At 52.3% G+C, this 18,354-nt stretch overlaps 7 protein-coding genes across 7 annotated transcripts; 4 read left to right on the forward strand and 3 right to left on the reverse strand.

Annotated features, from left to right (window-relative positions):
- The first annotated feature begins 474 nt into the window (after nucleotides 1-474).
- NCU01920 (hypothetical protein) lies at nucleotides 475-2,086 on the forward strand. Its single transcript, XM_960458.2, has 2 exons — nucleotides 475-1,042; nucleotides 1,128-2,086. Exons 1-2 carry the CDS (start codon nucleotides 572-574, stop codon nucleotides 1,314-1,316), a joined length of 660 nt encoding a protein of 219 aa, XP_965551.2. The 5' UTR covers nucleotides 475-571; the 3' UTR covers nucleotides 1,317-2,086.
- On the reverse strand, nucleotides 1,796-4,114 carry NCU01919 (ubiquitin C-terminal hydrolase). The gene is made up of 2 exons (XM_960457.2): nucleotides 3,867-4,114; nucleotides 1,796-3,789 (listed from the first exon to the last, which is right to left on the reverse strand). Exons 1-2 carry the CDS (start codon nucleotides 3,880-3,882, stop codon nucleotides 2,159-2,161), a joined length of 1,647 nt encoding a protein of 548 aa, XP_965550.1. The 5' UTR covers nucleotides 3,883-4,114; the 3' UTR covers nucleotides 1,796-2,158.
- A 239-nt stretch (nucleotides 4,115-4,353) lies between these two features.
- NCU01918 (ARP2/3 complex 20 kDa subunit) lies at nucleotides 4,354-6,496 on the forward strand. The gene is made up of 6 exons (XM_960456.2): nucleotides 4,354-4,697; nucleotides 4,797-5,123; nucleotides 5,209-5,334; nucleotides 5,391-5,435; nucleotides 5,498-6,404; nucleotides 6,460-6,496. The coding sequence occupies exons 1-5, from the start codon at nucleotides 4,695-4,697 to the stop codon at nucleotides 5,504-5,506; spliced, it is 510 nt and encodes a 169-aa protein (XP_965549.1). The 5' UTR covers nucleotides 4,354-4,694; the 3' UTR covers nucleotides 5,507-6,404; nucleotides 6,460-6,496.
- An 834-nt stretch (nucleotides 6,497-7,330) lies between these two features.
- NCU01917 (hypothetical protein) lies at nucleotides 7,331-10,586 on the forward strand (the record flags this gene model as incomplete). Its single annotated transcript, XM_960455.2, has 2 exons — nucleotides 7,331-7,651; nucleotides 7,719-10,586. 2 exons carry the CDS (start codon nucleotides 7,331-7,333, stop codon nucleotides 10,023-10,025), a joined length of 2,628 nt encoding a protein of 875 aa, XP_965548.1. The 3' UTR covers nucleotides 10,026-10,586.
- A 497-nt stretch (nucleotides 10,587-11,083) lies between these two features.
- NCU01916 (mitochondrial carrier protein RIM2) lies at nucleotides 11,084-13,479 on the forward strand. The gene is made up of 2 exons (XM_960454.2): nucleotides 11,084-11,449; nucleotides 11,554-13,479. The coding sequence occupies exons 1-2, from the start codon at nucleotides 11,253-11,255 to the stop codon at nucleotides 12,509-12,511; spliced, it is 1,155 nt and encodes a 384-aa protein (XP_965547.1). The 5' UTR covers nucleotides 11,084-11,252; the 3' UTR covers nucleotides 12,512-13,479.
- Nucleotides 13,332-15,449, reverse strand: NCU01914 (sorting nexin-3). Its single transcript, XM_960452.3, has 4 exons — nucleotides 15,110-15,449; nucleotides 14,632-14,978; nucleotides 14,168-14,489; nucleotides 13,332-14,066 (listed from the first exon to the last, which is right to left on the reverse strand). Exons 2-4 carry the CDS (start codon nucleotides 14,707-14,709, stop codon nucleotides 14,038-14,040), a joined length of 429 nt encoding a protein of 142 aa, XP_965545.1. The 5' UTR covers nucleotides 14,710-14,978; nucleotides 15,110-15,449; the 3' UTR covers nucleotides 13,332-14,037.
- Nucleotides 15,450-15,496: 47 nt separating this feature from the next.
- Nucleotides 15,497-17,812, reverse strand: NCU01913 (pre-mRNA splicing factor). Its single transcript, XM_960451.2, has 2 exons — nucleotides 16,431-17,812; nucleotides 15,497-16,367 (listed from the first exon to the last, which is right to left on the reverse strand). The coding sequence occupies exons 1-2, from the start codon at nucleotides 17,725-17,727 to the stop codon at nucleotides 16,057-16,059; spliced, it is 1,608 nt and encodes a 535-aa protein (XP_965544.1). The 5' UTR covers nucleotides 17,728-17,812; the 3' UTR covers nucleotides 15,497-16,056.
- Between the last annotated feature and the right edge of the window lie 542 nt (nucleotides 17,813-18,354).

The raw sequence follows: 18,354 nt of genomic DNA on the forward strand, positions 1-18,354 counted from the left end.
GACGGAACAAGATGCTGGAAGATAACGCACTATCAGAGCTCCATCGCCTATGAAAAGAGGTAGGTACCTAAGGTCGCGCTGGATGTGCACGACACAAGCCTACAGTCAGGGCAACCTATGACAGCTGGTCCCAGCGGCAACTGCTGGCAAGGCCCGTTCTATGCAGTACTGTGGTCTACAGTACGGGATCTGTCTGGAGTTCTGTACCTGACAAGGGTTACCCCAATTGCTGTTGGAATGATAAGTGGAATCCTTTGTGTGTATCATCACTTACACAATATCCGAAAGTTATCACTTCCATTAGCTGAAGCAGAATCGTGACGTTCGTGGCGTGCAAAAGTCGTCTCGTAAGACGATATTCGATCGTTTAGTCAAGCTTGAAGTACCGGGTAGGCGGGGTAGGTTGAACCGAGGTCGGTTCTTGGGCCGAACAGACGAGCTAGACAAGCTAGAGCAAGCTATGTAACATTCCACCTATTTTCACCTTTCGACGACCTCAGTTCAACCCACGAGATCGGAGGCAAGACAGCAGCTAGCATTCTAAACACTCGGAAACAACACATCACCCACCATGGCCACCGGACCAGTAAAAAGAGTCGCCGCTTCAGCGCTCAACACGACCGCAAAAATAGCAAAAGCGACCGCTTCGAAGCACTCACCACTTCGATCAGCGCCGGCATCGCCAACAGTAGCAGCGAAGCCAACAGGAGTCAAAACTTCGAACCCGCTATCACAATCGCCTCCGCCAGCGATCACAACGACTCCAGCATCGTCATCATCATCATCATCCCCACTCTCCCCAACAACGGAATTGACAGAGCGGGGTTCATCAGGAGGAGCACCATCACCACCGGGAGGATCAGGAGGAGGTGGAGCAGGAAGAGGACAACAACCAGGAAAAGGACAAGAAGAAGCGCCACATCAACAATCTCGTCCCTTCCCCAAATGGAAGGCCGCCGTCTGGACAGTAGCCTTTACGGCGGTGACTGTAACTGGAACCATTTACGGCGCAGGTCTTAAGACGCAGAAGGAATGGAATCAGGTATTTTTTTTCTTTTTATTCTTGACTTCTTCCCGTTTCAATCAACGACGACCAATAAACTAACCCCAGGAAAACAAACAACAAGGAAAAGCAAAAAATTCAAGAAGCCACCGCCGATGATAAAATTGAAATGCTTGTAAACCGCCGCGCCCAGCTGTTCAAAACCAAGATTGAGATTGAGCAGAAGCTGGCCGATGTGAGGGAGCGCATGAGACTGGAGAAGGAGAAGGAGGAGAAAGTGAAGAGCGGTGCGGTGGCGACGCCGAGGAGATAACGTCCGCTGTTTTAGACAACTCCAATAACGACAAGTGAGAAAGAGAGCAAAAGCAGAAGTACAGTGGGTGTGGTGTACATGGGAGGGGACGTGAAGCTTGTTGGGTTTACGTGGAAGTTGAGGGGATCACCCCTCTCGTCCTCGGCGTCCCGAAATCTGGTCGAGTGGGGCTTTATGTCGGCGTTGAAAGGGGGGATGGCAATGAAATTGCCGGCATGGGGGGCGAGTTGGACGGGGCGACACGACCGAGAGGATATGGAGGGATATGAGTGTCCCTCTTGAACCCTTCTCATTCGCCACGGCATCTCGGGGGCCTGCTTGATCCACGAACGAGCCAGTATCGTGGGAAGGAAGGGCCGGTCCTAGTTACCATAGTCTTACCTATGTGTTGATGCCCGAATCATGTAAAGGAACCGGCGCGATAAGGCGTCGGTGTCCGCATCACGAGGTAAGTCCCTGATTCAAAGTTGGTTGTCGTGGGGAGTTGGATATAGATACGACGGCTGGAACGGAACGAAGAAGCTCAACGAGGGAAACATAGCACCGACCCGAGCCTAATGCGCAGCGATAGACATTTTCCCCTGTAATTCAAGTTTGGCTGTGCACAAGCACGGGAAATTCTGATCCCCGTGGAGATAAGGGCAAGCACAAACCAGTCTTACATTTCTCGCGCGCGGACAATAACTATAATATCAACAAATGAAAACTGATATGCATCACGCTCATGAAGCAATGGCCAAAGCTTATTCTACCTAGATATCATTACTGCAACTCCGTCTCGCTAGCATGAAAACCTGATCCCAAGTTTCCTCGCACCGAATCGGCAAAGGCTGTGATATGCCCTACTGGGTTCCGTCGGCACTGGGAAGGGGAATCGCGCGGTAGAGCAAGATCAGGGCCGAGTGTGACTCTCCACCGCCAGCCAGGGCAGTGATCTTTTCCGCCTCCACCTCAGAGACTTTGTCATCATTGAACCACCACCACTTGCCGTCCTCCTCACCGACCTTGCCAGTGACAGGATCCTTAATCCCTGTCTTCTTGACGTAGGCCGTATAATGACCGCTGTCGGCGCTGGCGCCCTGATGGGTGATCACACCGCGAAGCTCATACAGTCCGGACTGGTTGGCACCTTCGTCCTTGAGAAGATCTTGGTTAATCAAAGTGTAAAGCTCCTTCTTGGCAGCCAGTACTTCAGCTTCCTTCTCGGCCTCGAACTCGGCGTCTGTCTTGAAGGTCTCCTCTGTGGTCATCTCCACGTCACCGCCAGCAGGCTTCTTCTCGTCCTTCTTCTTGTCCTTTGATGTCGAAGGTTGGGATCCTTGAGCGTTTTCGCCGTCAATGGGGTTCATCTTTCTGCGCTTGCGGGCTCTTTCAATATCATGCTCCTCCTTGCGCACCTCGCGGACCTTGTCCCTGACAGGAATGAGAGCCTTCCTAAGCTCATCCGTGCAGAACTCGACCACATCAAGCTCGTGGGGAAATGTGACCTTGCGCATAATCTTGGCCTTCTTCTGAACCTCACGTTTCCAGAAGAATCGCATGAAGTGCACGGTCAGGTACTTGGGTAGCCGGGAGATCTGAGAACGCTTAGTGTACGTCGCTTCCCTGTCCAGAACCTCTGACTTCTTCTCAAGCTTTTCCACCAAACCGTTGACAATTCCATCCCTGAGATGATTGGTCTGACCATCGATGTGGCAGTTGAGCTTGAGAAGACGCTCCTTCGAGGTCTTTGGCTCCTCTCCGGCTTCCTTGGCGCCGGGTTCGTCACACTCGAGGACGCTGGTAAGTTCGAGTCCCATGTACTTGTCGATGAAGGATGCGTCTCTGGCGGCGTCACCCTCAGAAATCTTGAGCTTTTGCTTGAGTTGGGTTAGGATTTGCGACCAAGCTTCTTCCGCATCCTGCTGGGCATAACCGTGGCCGTCTCTTTCCCTCTCAGCAAACTGGGGGAAGGCGACACGAAGAGCATTCAAAAATGCGAGCGGAGGAATGCCCTCCTGTGTTTTCGACATCATATCGTAAAGATTCCGGAGCTGCGACGTAGGGTCCAGCATTGATTGTTCACCCTTGTAGGACTTGAGAGCGTCGTTAAGCTCAGGAATGGAGCGGAGAACTTGAAGCGTCGAGTTGAGGTAGCAGGTGTTGCCGAAATTTTGAAGACCGGCCGGAGTCGCTCCCGCTTGTTGTGCTGCTTCGGCCTCCGTCATGTCCTCGACGAACTTGACCTTCTCGGTTGGTCGGACGATTGCGCCTCCACCCTCACCTGGCGTTCCCATCATCATGATCATCTGGCCGGGCTTCAGGCCCACCTTGCTCATATCGGTATCATCTTTGAGTTGGCTGCCCTTTAGGAGCACTTTTTGCCGGTCGGGTTCAACACCAGTCAGGCTGTAAAGCTGGTACTTGAAGACTTCGCCGGTCGCGGAGGTATCGACATCCACGTCGTATTTCTTTCCTTGGTGTTTCACCACCACTAGATATAGTTAGTCATACAGCTCGAAGGAAAGTCGCTGCTTGTACAGTGAAAGGTCGAAAGGGTAAGAAGCATACCGTTGATTGTCGACATGTTTGTGTTGTTGTTATTGTTGTCCTGAATCTTAGATGGAGCGTGGTGCTTGTGGAAGCTGTAGTTTAAAAAGAGCAGATGTGGACAAACGGTAAAACGGGAAAAGGTTAAGGGCCTCCTCGTCGGCGACTTTGATTCTGATGTATTGGAAGGCAGATCCGGAGGCAACTTCCACAAGCTTGGTGATTTGAAAGTTGTCGAAGGTGACAGAAGACGGGACAGCGCGGGGCTGGCGCAGGGGCGGGATTGCGTAGCTGGCCGTGCCTGGACGAGCTTACAGGTACCTAGCTTATGCATCTAACGCAGAAAATGCAACAAGCCACCTCAGGATGCCCGTTGGCATCGGGCCTGAGTGGACAGCTGTGATGCGGCCCACTCAGATGGTCTGAATACACCCCACCTTACCCACACTAGAGGTATCCACCTGGCTTTCCCCTACGGACCACCTCACCTACCCACCAAGCCCCGTCTCCAGGCTGGAGCTGAGCGATGCAAGACCTGCCCCTGCCCTGAAGTGGCCCGGAAGCAGCTACAGCCTACAGGTACCTACGTAGTGTACAGGTACCGCACGGGAGCACTTCTTAGCTCCATTTGGGCGGGCCATGTCAGGCGTCACCTTGCGGGAACCTCGAGACGGGACCATACCAGACTGGTGCACCACCCGACATCCAAACCAACGCCGGCGACAACGGCGACGAGCTTTACCACCACAACACACCTCTACGAAACGGACCACCTGTATATCATTGCTCTAACTGGCCGGACATCAACCATCACCGGAGGGAACTGGTCGCGCAGCTCGGAAAAGCACAATGGTGAGCATGTAGCGCCCGCGCGCATCGACGCTGACTTGACCGCTGCCCCGGCTGTTCCCACGTTATTAGTCTATCTGCTCACACACGCCCAACCCACAGTCGCAATCACTACGTCCCTACCTCCAGGCTGTCCGGAGCAGTCTGACGGCCGCCCTCTGTCTCTCCAACTTTGCTTCCCAGACCGCCGAACGGCACAATGTCCCCGAGGTCGAAGCCCGAACTTCCCCTGAAGTGCTGCTTACACCCCTGACGATTGCGCGTAACGAGAACGAGCGAGTCCTCATCGAGCCCAGTATCAACAGTATACGCATTAGCATCAAGATCAAGCAGGCCGACGAGATCGAGCACATCCTGGTACACAAGTTCACCCGGTTCTTGACACAGAGAGCCGAGTCCTTCTTCATTCTTAGAAGAAAGCCCATCAAGGTGCGCGATGCCCCGGGATCTACGAACGAGCCACCATGATGCTCGGGACTACGTGGAACTGATAACTGTGCGTTCGTGCTTATAGGGCTACGACATCTCCTTCCTGATCACCAACTTCCATACCGAGGAGATGCTCAAGCATAAGCTGGTGGACTTCATCATCCAGTTTATGGAGGAGGTTGACAAGGAGATTTCTGAAATGAAGCTCTTTGTATGTCGATCATGTCTGCCACAGTTATGAGCTCACAGAACTGACACTTTCCTTAGCTAAATGCGCGGGCGCGTTTCGTTGCCGAGTCCTTCCTGACACCAGTAAGCCCTGGAAAACCAGCCCTCACAATGGCTGGCTATGCTAACAAACCTCGCCCCAACAGTTCGACTAAGCGAGTATTCTGGAGATCACTGGTGTTGCGTTTGCTGTTTCCGGGATTTTCCCGACGTGAGATCATGTTGCACGCATGTGGATGGCGCTTTTGGGAGGCAAAGAGAAACACAATGAGATTACGAGTGCACCCAGATGCCATGGTACCAAATAATAATCCTCTACCGATACACCTCTACGGGCCGAATTGCCAACTTGTGCATGATCAGATTCGTCCACGCGGGCACAGTTTTCAAAATTCATTCTCGCTACCACACATCTCTCGCGATTCCCTCTTCGGTCCACCCTTTCAAGTGCCGGTTGACTTTCTCGGTCAATTTGCCTCGGTATATGCTGGGTGCATTCACCTCCAGTTTGGCATCGTGGACATCTTCCACATGTTCATGACAAATCTCCCCTTACGTCATTTGCTCTTGCCCCTCTGCTTTGGGTGAAAGACAGTTGTTGATAGCCCTATGCTGGGAATGCATGAAGGCAACTGGATTGCGGATATCGAATTGCGGCAATATCTTTGCGGTTGGGACATCATAATATGTGTCTACACTCTCCAAACACTCGTTCATGGCACGCAAAGGAAATGGGCAATCAACCGGTTCAAGCTGTCACAAAGACAGTCAAGTTCACCGTCCCTCAAGGGCATCCGGAAGACGCACCGGTAGGGAGCGCGTGAGGAGTGAGCTGCGCAAGTGATCATAAGCTACTAGTTGTTCTGACGGTTGGCTGCTGACAAGGGCCTTTTGTTGAATGGGGAGTTCTTGTGATGGCTCACCCAACCTTATCCTGGGAGAAAAAAAAGGCGGTAGTATGGTAATTGATGGCGCCCTTGGACAATAACAACTGAACAGAAGTCGGCTGATGGACCAGATCGAAACAAGAAATCAACCTAGTTCCAGCTTATTGTCAGTTATCCACTTCAAACCCCAACGTGACATGAATTGACAAGCAAGACAATAGGCAGACACATGTCACTTCCCCTTCACTTGACATAGCCAAGGCCCACCATATTCAATTTTCTGAAATCTTTCGGCGACCTCTCTGCTAAAGTTCCATCCTAGGGGCCTGATTTTTTTCTAACTTCCATCTAACACCCGCGGCAGGTCCTTCGTCGACGACCAACGAGATTCACTGACCCTTGGAGAACTTTCTACTTCCTGTCATCACCTAGCCTTCTGTGGATCTGGGTTCTGCCACCGGAAGTGAAGGCAAGACCGCCTTGGATTTCGTTAGATTTCCAGGTTTACAGACAAGGCTTGGTATCTAACCTCGACACATCCACACCTAGGGTCTTCGTCTGAACTCCTGGTGACGGGCGATAGCAAACGCAGCTGGCAGGCAGTGGTAGATCTGCGCAAGGCTTCTGCGTTCAACCTTTTCTCGACTGCCCTGTTCCACTTCTGGAGAGCGATACATATTTATCAGCATAGACACTGGGCGCAATACTGGAAGTTGTAACTGTCTTACTCCGACCAAATAACTTGCGCTGGATATTGGACCCTACAAGTTCGTTTGCTCATATCGACCATATCATTTCGCCAGGCATTCCACCCTCTTGCATACCTTGATCAACCCCGCGCACCGAAACTGAGCACAGTTGAGCAGCCAACTTTCTATCATCGCAACCACCATCCGTCACCTGCCATAACAGATATTTAGGAGACTTGCTGTCGCTTCGTGTGCGCCTAGAGGTACCGCTACTGGTATGTGCATCAGTTAACCTCCGTATCAAATGCGCTTCAGACGTTCCTTATATGCCATCCTCCTTCCTGACCGCTAACCAACCATCCTGCCACATAGGTCTTAGCGACACGGCCAAGTGAATTACACGATGGCGGACATCAAACGCATGATGCCCAGGCCGTCGAGCATGGCCCGAAATGCAGTTTCCAAAATGCTTGAAAAGGGCCGCCACAATATGGTGAACTCGTCGATCCAGTCTGTTGATTCCGAGGACCACGAGGGCCATGGTGGCGTGTCACTGTTGGATGACGACTCGCAAGAGGATTTCCCCGTTCAGCCTGTCCAGTCTCCGAATGCTGTCATGGCTCAAGATATCGATGCTACCCCCAAGGCAAGCGTTGTGCAAAAGAAGAACGGGAATGCTCCCAGCACGACTTTCCCTAAAGGTTTGCGCAGGAAGGATAAGAAGGTATGGATCAAAAAGAAACATCTTGGTGTATGCCTGTCTGATCAGTTTCACTAACTTCCATCACAAGCGTACTGGTACGTTCGATCAAAATGGCAACAATGGAAACCACGGACGCGAGCAGAACGGGTCTACCCAAAGCCACACCCAAAGCTGTCAACAAGGAACTTCTACTACTGCTGGAGTTGCCCCTTTTGACCATCAAGCTTCGATGGTCTACATGGTTCAGTATCCTCAAGCAACGCAATCTTTTCAACAAGGTCAACCTAGCCCAGCCCTGAGCAATGACATATCACTCAATCCAACGAACGAGGTAATGACAGGAGGTCAACCTGTTTGGCCGTCATCAAACAACCATGGCATCAATAATCAGCAGGCAGGCATCATTTACCAGCACATGGGTATCTCTCAACTCCAGAATGGTCAGGGCTTCGTGCCTAACAGGCCTGGCGGCCACCCCGGTATTAGTTCACCCGCTGGTCAGACTGGATATGCGCCCATGGGCCTCCCTTATCCTCAACACCAGATGGCCCCAATCACCGATCCTAATGGTCTGACACCCCTTTCCCATCCTTCATACATTCCAACTAATGGGTCTGATGGTCCTCTAGCCTTCGCGCAATCGCCTAATGCCCAGCCAGTCGCGGGTGTCACTCGGTTGGCACCTGGCCAGCTCTACTACGCCTACGGCCCAATGTTTGGAGGTCCAGGCTCCAATATGCAGCCTCAGGGCAGCCAGCAGACCGGCGATGCTTCCAGGACTGAACACAACCAGACTGTAAATGACCCGCAGACCGAGCTGGGCCAGTCTCAGGCTACAAAGACCCCTTCGCACACGAAGGAGATTTTTAATCAAACCGAACCTCGAAACTTTGCTCCCCGCGCAGGTTCACTTCCTTCTCAACCACCGCCTCCGTTCATGATCGATACTGCTCATGCCCTGAACACCCACGGTACTCAAGCTGGTATTGTCACCGGCTCCGGGATTGATCCGTTCTCTTCGGCGGGCAACGATGAGCGTGCCATTGTCAGAGTTCCTAACCACCATTCAGGGTATGAAACCCCGAACGAGAACTATGCGGTCATGTCACATATGCCCATTTCTGAGCCTCCCCCTCCAGAAGTGCGAGCTGTACGCTCAGAGCAGCTGAACAGGCTCACCGTCCTTGGTCCGTATGGTCTCCCTACCGCGGAGGTAGCTTTGCATCCCGACAACTTTCCTTTCATTGAGAGCTGTTCGCAAGCTTCAGCCTCGGATGCCGGAGTTGTTAAGATCACCAATCTTCCTTACACGACCACTCATCAAGAGATCAAGGCACTCCTTGGTCGGAACGCCAAACTACTGACTGAAGAATCCGTGCACGTCATCATGGAGCGAATCAATGGCAAGACTCAGGACGCATACATTGAGTTTTGCAGTCAAGATGATGCTATCAGAGCTGTCCAACGCTTGAACCAAGCTGCTGTACGGACAAACCGTCCTTCTCGTATTGCTGATCGCCCCGTTGATGTGGAGTTGTCGGGCCAGGCCAGTATGATGAAGGACCTCTTTCCTTTGGCTTCCGGAGTCACCTGGAGAGGCGCAGAACCGATAATTGAATCTCCAGTTGAGGGAAAGCCCTGGAAGACCTTTAAAGGCTTTATCATGATCGAGGAGATGGCTATGCTGGTCAAGCTTGTTGAAATGCCACAGCGTGCTCAGTATACTAAAAGCTGCCCCCAGCGTCCTTACGAGTGCATGATCTCTACGATCAGGAAGCTGCCCTGGCAAAAGTCAGACTGCATCACGATTCACCAACGCTGGGCCGTATACAGCGCCACGATTCGTCTCATCGAGCTGCTTCGCAACACCATCCAGCGCCGCGACCACGATAGCCACATCGCTCTCAACCAACTTCTTCTCAAGCGTCTGGTCAACACAGCCATGCTATGCCCTGGCTTCAGCGTCCTTCAAAAGGATAACATCGCCTTCACCGCCGGCATGGATGAGATGAAGCAGCGAGAGTTCAACCAACCTAGGTTCCCCAATCTCTGGACCCATCAGCTGTCAATTTGCCCCAGGCCAGGAGTCCCGTTGGATGTTCTCGAATGGTACATTGCCATCATCCGCGAGGAGACCACTCGCTTTGTCAATCTCAAGCCTGTCAGTGAGAGATCTGAGATTCTGAGCAAGGCCACCAGGATGAACAGCAACAGCTACTTTGGCTTTCTTTGGCACGAGATCGGCTTCCCTACTGGTGATGAGTACGATCACATGACTCTAAAGCAGGCAATGGGGATGGAATTGGAAGCCATCGAGAAGTGCCTCAAACGCGCCCTTGGTTATGGCTATCAACACGCAGACCACGGCAGGGTCAAGAAGCTTATGGCTGCTTAGGCTTTCGTGGTCGGGCCAAAGAGCTAGTGATGAGGAGTGTTTGTTGGTACCATCCCCGATCATTGTTCCGCAACCTATTTTCAGCCACGTTCAACATCGAGAGGATTGCAGCATCACCGACTTTACCACCATTATCAGTAATGCCACCATTAATCAGATATTCATACCAGGATGAAGTCACACGGAATATCGGTGGACATGAAGGGAAACTATTTTATTGGGCTTCATACTTGCACATCTGCATTGGGATCACTGGCGTACCTGTCATTGGGTCTTTTGTTCCCCATTCGATTTCCGTCAATGAGCATTGAGATACCCAACATCGCTATGGCGATATGCGCATCATTCCGTTCTTATTCCCTTCTTTACCACCATTATTTCTGTTGCTCGTTCGAGGGTACAGCTGCACATCACTGTGAGTTTACTGCACAGCGTTGTCAATGGTTAGGTCGCCAGAGAGAGTTGGTTTGTATTTTAACAAGTCAGATAGAAAATGGTACGTCAAAATTGTGTGTTCCTATGTCTGTGAGCCCGCAAACAATTATATCATGAGCGTAAAGTATGTACAACGTATAATGGTCTGTTTGTTAGCTCGAGACCTCGTATAAATTTTCCTATGCGTCTTCATAGCTGTAACGCATGTTATTACCTTGGAAACGCCATTCCTGATGTTCAATATGTCATGTCAATTCCTGTTTATCCTTTCATAAATCGTACTCAGCCATTTTAACTTATCCTCATTAGATGTTTGACTACTCGGGATTGATTTCGTCTAGTATACACCACCAGAAGTACCTACCTAGTGTACCAAGCTAACAAACAAACCAGCATCGGACTGTAGAGGTCTGGAAAGCAAACAAACCCCTTTTTACCCCTTGCTGTTTTGTGATTGCCTAATAAGGAAACTGGTGGGCCTGCCGATTGGGATGATGACGACACCCGCTGATCCCTGGCACTAGTCAGGTCAGGGCCGGATTTTAACCGCACAGGGATGATGTGGGACTACCTGCCTGTGAATGGCACCCGACTGGCAAAAAAAAAAAAAAAGTCGAGCGAACGATTATCGCTGATAAGGATTTTGCTACCTTTACGGCCAAAGTCGAGCCACTTCGGACAAACGTACACAACACCCCCCCAATCCGCACTCCGATCGCCAGACTTGCTCTGGGTGATTACTGAATCCTTTGACAGAGAGGAGAGGACGTCGTCAAGAAGAATTACTTCACAATGGAGTCACTGCCGGCCACAAGGAGGGTACCCGTTCCCTCCGACCAGCATTACAAGGGCGACCACATTCCGCTCGTCGTATCCCGCGAAACAGGCGATATCGTACCAGAGTCACACCAAGCCGATCCGTTAGTACGGCCAGACAAGATCGAAGCAACCCCCTTTGCAAAATCATGGGCGCACTTTGTTGCAGGAGGGTAAGCAAGAACAATTCCTCCCACGGACGGGAAGCCACTTGCGCCCCCGTCAGCCAAGAAGAGCGCTGAGCTTTAACACTTTCGCGCTCTCGCGCACATAACAGAATCGGTGGTATGACAGCCGCAGCCTTAACCGCCCCGTTAGACGTTCTCAAGACGCGACTCCAGTCCGACTTCTACCAAGCACAGCTCCGAGCCTCGCGACAATCGCACGTAGGAGTGCCCCTCAACCCGATTCGCGCCGCCTGGTACCACTTTAGCGAGACCGGCCAGATTCTGTCGGCTGTGTACCGGCAAGAAGGCCCCCGCGCCCTGTTCAAGGGCCTCGGCCCCAATCTCGTCGGCGTCGTGCCCGCGCGCTCCATCAACTTCTTCACCTACGGCAACGGCAAGCGGCTGATCGCCAAGTACTTCAACAACGGACAGGAAGGCACATGGGTGCACCTCAGCGCGGGCGTGCTGGCGGGCATCGTGACCAGCACCGCGACGAACCCGATATGGATGGTCAAGACGCGGCTGCAGCTGGACAAAAACGTGGCGGCTGAGAGCGGAGGCGTGACGAGGCGGCAGTACCAGAACAGCTACGACTGCATCCGGCAAATCCTGCGCAACGAAGGGCTCCGAGGCCTGTACAAGGGCATGAGCGCGAGCTACTTGGGCGTGGCCGAGTCGACGCTGCAGTGGGTGCTATACGAGCGCATGAAGACGGCGCTGGCGTTGCGGGAGGAGAAGATTGTGCAGAGCGGGCGCCAAAAGACTTGGTGGGACCACGCGGTCAACTGGACGGGCAATGCGGGCGCTGCGGGCGGCGCGAAGCTTGTCGCGGCCGTCCTCACATACCCTCATGAGGTCGCCCGCACCCGTCTACGACAGGCACCCATGGACGGCGGCAAGCCCAAATATACGGGCCTGATCCAGTGCTTCAAGCTCGTGTTCAAGGAGGAGGGCATGGCCGGTCTGTATGGTGGTATGACGCCGCATATGCTCCGGACGGTGCCCAGCGCCGCCATCATGTTTGGCATGTACGAAGCCATCCTCAGGCTTCTTGGTACCCCGTCATGAAAAAACCCAACGATTATGCGGGATCACAACAATTCAATCCCGGATTGAGACGGCCGGACGGACATTACCGAACCAAGACAAATAGGGAAACAGACCCCCCTTTTACCCTCTGTCCCACCCTTTATACTTATCCCCAACATTTGGACAGAGAACGAACACGAGGTACATCCATCTCAACTCCTCAGACCTTGGCCAGCCACGTATGATTATTTTACCTTTCACAAGGGCGCTTCAAGGTGTAAGCGTCCGCAACGACGAACCATCTCCTCTACCCGCTTCCTGCTTGTGCCCAGCAATCACAACAACTACAACACAAGAAACAGCCATGGGTGAATGAACCTTCCCAAGACACCCTTAACCTACTTGCTTGCTTTCTCAGCCATTGTTTAGAAGCAGCAGGTGCTGTGTGTGGGTTTCATACACGGATGCCGGGTTTTTATCCGCGGTTCCTAATATAAACCCCCCCACTCCTTGTTTCTTTTTTCTTCATGATTTTTCTTTTCATTCCAACAAACAGCAAAGCAGTCAGGCATCATCAGCAGGGGAGAGAGATCAGCAGCGGAGGAACGAATTTCCAGTGTACGATAGTGTTTGAGCGGAAAGTGAAACGGAGAGGAGCGCAATGATCAGTGCTGGCTTGGAGGTTTTTGTTCCGGTCAATCGGTCGAGGATCAAGCGAGCAAGAAGGGGAAGGTGCAAGCAAGGAATCTCAGCTATTAGGAGCCTGAGGTGGGCTACGTGATGGTACATACCAAGGGCTTCACTCGGTGCGGATATTTGAGGGAAAACAAAAGGAACAGCGAAAACTACCAGGCATTGTAGGGAATAGACATAAAGTGACTTGAACCAGGGATATTTCGATCATCATCCTTTTCATGTTCGGCCGGGTTTTGTAATCAGGCTGTACCTTATACTTCCATTCAAGGCACTGAAATAGAACCGAGGATATTTATTCGCGACGGCTGACATGATCAACACCTTCCATAATGTCGCTGACCTACAATCCATGTATACTCTCAAACAGTCATTCGACAGACAAACTTTTGAACATCTCTCTCCATCGATGGCCCGCCCATACTTCCTGTCCGCCCAGCTCATGTTACTCACAAACACAAACACGGAAAACGCCCTTCATTTCAACCTTTTTCGCTTCCGGGCAAACTTCGGCAAACTGTCATCCATCGCCATAATCACGACTCCTCGCCACCATCACCCACCGCCAGCTTATACAAAGCTTGCGTCTCGGCATAACCCCGCGGAGGACGTTTGCGCAGTTTTCTCGGCGTTCGCATCGTCGATTGTGACTGGTGGCCCCGTTGCGATTGTTGCGGCGATGATGATGACGATGGTGTGGTATAGTTACTAGTATTGGTATTGTGGAGGACAACAACGCTATGGTTATTACTGGCTAACGAAGAAGAAAAGGCAGAAGACAAGGTTGATGTGGAGGTGGACGATATAGACGAAGGGGCGCTGCCCAAGCGCAGGCGCGGGGTTCCTACGCCCCAGCTTTCGCGGAAGAGGAGTCACCATGCGTTACGATCCCAGTTGGGGTCTGTTATTTTGTGATAGAAGGGAGAGGTTTCGGTGTTAGTCAGGTTCGCGATCGATCAGTCTGGAGAAGAAAGAAACGGGAAGAAGGCAACAAAAACTCACCCTGCACAAAAGCAGCTAGCACTTTACTCCCTGTTTGCAACAGCGGGTGCCCCACGACGATCTTGAGGAACTTCTCCAAACCCGCCCTGCGGCCCTCGATCACATCGTCGCTAAACCGGTTGGTGAACACCTTGCCGGGAAGCGGGGGAATGGTCACGCGGGCGCTCTCCCGCTCAAGGATGTCGCGGAAGTACTCAAAGTCCGAATAGCGGCGGCGCACTGTCGACTGCCGCAGCTTGAAGGCGGGGATGTTGGTGCGACATACAATCTCGTAGTCGGTGTACATGTGGCGGCCGATGCCGTGGGTTCGGGGGTTGCGGACCTATTCGTGGGTGAACATGTCAGTGAGGTCAGGTCTCCGGGGCATTGGGGATAGTCGTCGGGATGGACATCCGACTCCGACTAGGGTGACCAGGCGGGCTCTGTGACAGAGCCAGCCCACGGGCAACGGGGTGAAGACTAACCTCGATTTCCAAGAAGTTCTCGGGCGGACCGTAAATCTCATCAAACGACTGTTGTCGCGTGTCCGGTAGAGACTGCATGATGGGCCGGTGCAGACGGGCAGCCGCCGCCGCCGCCGCCTTTGCTTTATCTGACTGAGACCCCGTTGGGCTGACCGGGCTAGTGGGCGACGTTGGCGAGGTGGGAGAGGTAGCGCGCGCACCACCGGCCGCGGACCCCAAGTCGCTGGAGGACGCCGTTTTCGCGGTTTGGAAAGGACGTTGGTTAATTGGTTATTATTGGACGCAAAGAGCTGGTTTCCCGGTTGAGATGACGGGAAGCAGCTCGAATCCCCTTGCTGTAGTTGGCGCTGGAGTTGTTGCTTTGTCAGAATAGAGCTTGTGTGACAGCGTAGCTGATAGTCTTGATGGACGAGGAAGCAAGATAGCCTGGGCGCAACGGATCTGGCCGTCGTGCGTCGATGAAAGTGGATGAACTTACATGATGCAACTTGGAGAGACGAAGGTGGGGGTTGTCGATTGAAGTTGGAGGAAAACGACGTTACGAGGGGAAGCTACAGCTGGAAATACGAGCCCACGAAGCCGTAACCACACGCTATGAGGGGGACAGGCTAAATGGGGGACCCGAAGTGGAATGTATTCGACCCAAATCCCGGTTCTAGTGCGCTCGATGACGATCCATGCTGGAGGTAGGGATACATTACCGTAAAATTCGTTACACGTTACATTACCCGCGTACCAGAGAACGGTTGCCGATAGTTCGCACTCTTGTTGTTTCTGCATCTACTGTGTAGTAGAGCGACAGCATCGAGGAAGGCCTGCTTCATGTTATCTGTTAGTATCACGAACAAAATTGGGATCCAGAAAACACGGTTGATGTCGGTATATTATGTCCACAGCGATGGCTTAACCATTTTGACCAATTGATTATCTATACGACCGCTCACTATACGTGTGTAGAGCATGCTTCGAAGCTCCAGATAAGCCTCGGCCAGTATCGCAGTCGCGAACTCTTCTCCCATACATCTCTCTAATTTACCGGTGTATTTATACTCACAGGTGCGAGAGGATAATGATGCTTCCTTTTTTGTTTTTCTTCTCCCTCGTTGTGAGTCTCTGGAGCCGCCTGGCAAGCTGTATAAGTGCAACAAGGTTGGCATAAGCTTGGCAAGACGAAGAAGTAGAGATATTGGTCGACGAAACGATGAATTCCTCACCTACGGTCCCGATCTCAAAGAAACTCACAGTTGATACCCAAGACCCTGCATGTAAGGATTGATGTCTTGGTTTGGTCCGCTAGGAAACGCCCATCTTCTCATCCAGCAGGAATTCCTCGGTACGCCTTAGTCTGAAGAAAAATGCCCAATTGGGTTTAACCGCCAACCGCTCGACAAAACGATCTAGGGAACGTTCAATCGGTGAGGCACTTCACTTCTTGTCGGCAAACTTTTGGTGGATGGCCTTGATCTGCTCGTCGAGATTGAAGGTCTGCAACTGGTTGATGTGTGCCTGGCTCCTGCCCTCGGGATTTCCGTCGTAGCTATGCATGGCCACCTTCTTCCTTCGAGCTTGCTCTTCCTCGGATATGGGCTGACCAGTTACTGCATCGAAAACATCGGTACGTGCGCTAGCCAGTCGCTTGAGGTTGTTGGCAACATCCACAGTAGAGAGATTAGTTGTAGCAAATCTCGCGTCCGCCTTGGCCTTCTGTTCCTTCCACCGTGGATCAAGGAGTTCAACTAACCAAGCTGTCAGTAAAACATTGCATGGGCACGAATTGGGACACGGCGGGGCTTGCTTACTTCTCATATGCTCATCCAGTTCGTTCAGTGGAATTTGCTGTTTGCAGTTAGGGCACAAAGCCATTTGTGAACCAAACTTGTTGGCCGCGCGCTGCGCTGCTCGAGGAACATAGTTATCCTTGATCTTCATCGGCGCCAGTCCACCGGTTGGCTGCACCGGTGTCCTAGCCTCCTGTTCCGCCCGAACTCTCTGCGCCGCTTCCTCCTCTTCTGGTCTTGGGTGGCTTCCAACGGGAAGAGGGGTGCCGTATGCCTGCGGGGCATTGGGAGTATTCGGGGATTGGTATTGCTGTTGCTGGGCTGGCTGAGAAGGTGCCGCTTGGACTCCGTACTGTTGCGGGGGGTAGGCGTTATAGCTGGTGTCTTCGAATGGGAAGGCCTCTTCGATCCGGAGATTGGAGCTAATCGATATTTTGTTTTTCTCTTCTAGCGAAGCATACTGGAGGTCGTTGAGCGTTGTGGGAGGCGGCAAGTTAGCCTGGTCGTCGGATTCCGAAAAGACAATGGTCTCGACGACGACGAAGTCATTCCAATCGATACGAGCGAACTCGATCTTCTTCTTTTCTTCCTCCTCCTCCTTCTTTGCCTTTTCAGCCTCCTGCCAAATCGCATACTCGGCCCTCTGTTTCGCACGCGCCAGCACGTGGTACTTATCGTCAATGTTCCGCTTAATTTCGGCAATGCGTTCTTGTAGTGCCTGGTTGCCTTTTCCGTTGCTATCGCTTTCGCGCAAGAGGATGGAATATTGATCGACCATGCTCTGGAAGAAGTTGTGGAAGGTGTGGTTGGGTATCAGGAACTGGAACTGCGGGTTGCTGGCCTCACGCTGGGAGAGCTGTGTCATGAATGGGCGGCCATTCTTTGCGACGAACAGGGCTGTTATTCGCACAACTTCCAGGTCTTTTTGGCTCATACGAGGCATACGCGCTGAGAACTGGAAGTCAGGCGGCTTGGGAGGGCCCTTTGGCTCTTCCTTGGCTGGGGCTGGGGCAGCCTCGCCGACGCGACCAGCGGCAATGGCGGTGCCGCGTCCGGCCTTGATTTCTGATTTTCGCCATTCGTAGTACGCATTGTACGGATCGCTCGAGGTCATCAAGAAGCTGAATTTCGGATTCTTGCCATGGTTCTCGCGAATGCGCTGTTCGAGTCCTAGTCCACCACGCATAACATATCCGGCCGTTTTCTCGATCGCCTCGCGAATCTCGCCTGGTGGCGGGATGATAACTCCAGGCGGCGGCTTGATATTGTCAAGTGAAGCCGCCGCTGCGGAAGGGTCGCCATTCGTGGTCGCGGCCATTATGTCAATAGATCGCCGGTAATTTGGAAGACGGCGATATGCAGTTGATGTCGACTTTGGGTTAGATGGGATGATGTTGTTTTTCTCCAGATGGCTTTGCACCTTGTAGGGCGGTTTGACCAAACTGTAGTATGATTGGCCCGTGCGCGTCTATATCCACCCCGATTAGTCCTGGCCCAGGCCAGCCAGCGCCGCCCGGCCAAAGCCTTACTGTACAATTGTACTGTGACCGGGACAAGGCTGTTAGCGGCTGGTGGGACAGCCATTTCGTGGTTGCTGTTGCATACCTATCGAGACACTGTTGTATACTAGGAAGACATGTTGCAGGGAAGATCACATACACATGTACTATGAGTATGCAGAAAGGGTTCAGTGAGATACTTGGCTACTCTAAGACCATATGGAACCAATACCCTCGAGGAAATGCCCATTGAAAACTCTCTGTCGTTCGCAGGACTACTATTCTCTTCTCTGGGATTTTTGTCTGCATAAGCTGCGTAGAGGCAGGTTCCTCCTCACTTTGGATGCTACGTCTTGGTCGCTCTGGCCAGCTGTTTGTGATGCACATGTCACTCACTGACGAGGTGGTCTATCCCGTCCCAGTCTTCAATCTTCAATGTCTTTACC

The sequence above is a fragment of the Neurospora crassa genome, linkage group I, assembly GCF_000182925.2.
Source record: "Neurospora crassa OR74A linkage group I, whole genome shotgun sequence".
NCBI classification, from domain to species: domain Eukaryota; kingdom Fungi; phylum Ascomycota; class Sordariomycetes; order Sordariales; family Sordariaceae; genus Neurospora; species Neurospora crassa.

What these genes read in the sequence shown, in the direction of transcription:
- NCU01920 (XM_960458.2), top strand. Translation starts at nt 572, where the DNA reads ATGGCCACCGGACCAGTAAAAAGAGTCGCCGCTTCAGCGCTCAACACG. An exon ending in CGCAGAAGGAATGGAATCAG is followed by an intron (nt 1,043 to 1,127) that starts GTATTTTTTTTC and finishes ACAAACAACAAG; the next exon opens with GAAAAGCAAAAAATTCAAGA.
- NCU01918 (XM_960456.2), top strand. An exon ending in TTAGAAGAAAGCCCATCAAG is followed by an intron (nt 5,124 to 5,208) that starts GTGCGCGATGCC and finishes TCGTGCTTATAG; the next exon opens with GGCTACGACATCTCCTTCCT. An exon ending in TTTCTGAAATGAAGCTCTTT is followed by an intron (nt 5,335 to 5,390) that starts GTATGTCGATCA and finishes CACTTTCCTTAG; the next exon opens with CTAAATGCGCGGGCGCGTTT.
- NCU01916 (XM_960454.2), top strand. Translation starts at nt 11,253, where the DNA reads ATGGAGTCACTGCCGGCCACAAGGAGGGTACCCGTTCCCTCCGACCAG. An exon ending in GCGCACTTTGTTGCAGGAGG is followed by an intron (nt 11,450 to 11,553) that starts GTAAGCAAGAAC and finishes CGCACATAACAG; the next exon opens with AATCGGTGGTATGACAGCCG.
- NCU01914 (XM_960452.3), bottom strand. Translation starts at nt 14,709, where the DNA reads ATGCAGTCTCTACCGGACACGCGACAACAGTCGTTTGATGAGATTTAC. An exon ending in AGAACTTCTTGGAAATCGAG is followed by an intron (nt 14,490 to 14,631) that starts GTTAGTCTTCAC and finishes ACCCACGAATAG; the next exon opens with GTCCGCAACCCCCGAACCCA. An exon ending in GCTAGCTGCTTTTGTGCAGG is followed by an intron (nt 14,067 to 14,167) that starts GTGAGTTTTTGT and finishes ACAAAATAACAG; the next exon opens with ACCCCAACTGGGATCGTAAC.
- NCU01913 (XM_960451.2), bottom strand. Translation starts at nt 17,727, where the DNA reads ATGGCCGCGACCACGAATGGCGACCCTTCCGCAGCGGCGGCTTCACTT. An exon ending in ACTGGATGAGCATATGAGAA is followed by an intron (nt 16,368 to 16,430) that starts GTAAGCAAGCCC and finishes CAGCTTGGTTAG; the next exon opens with TTGAACTCCTTGATCCACGG.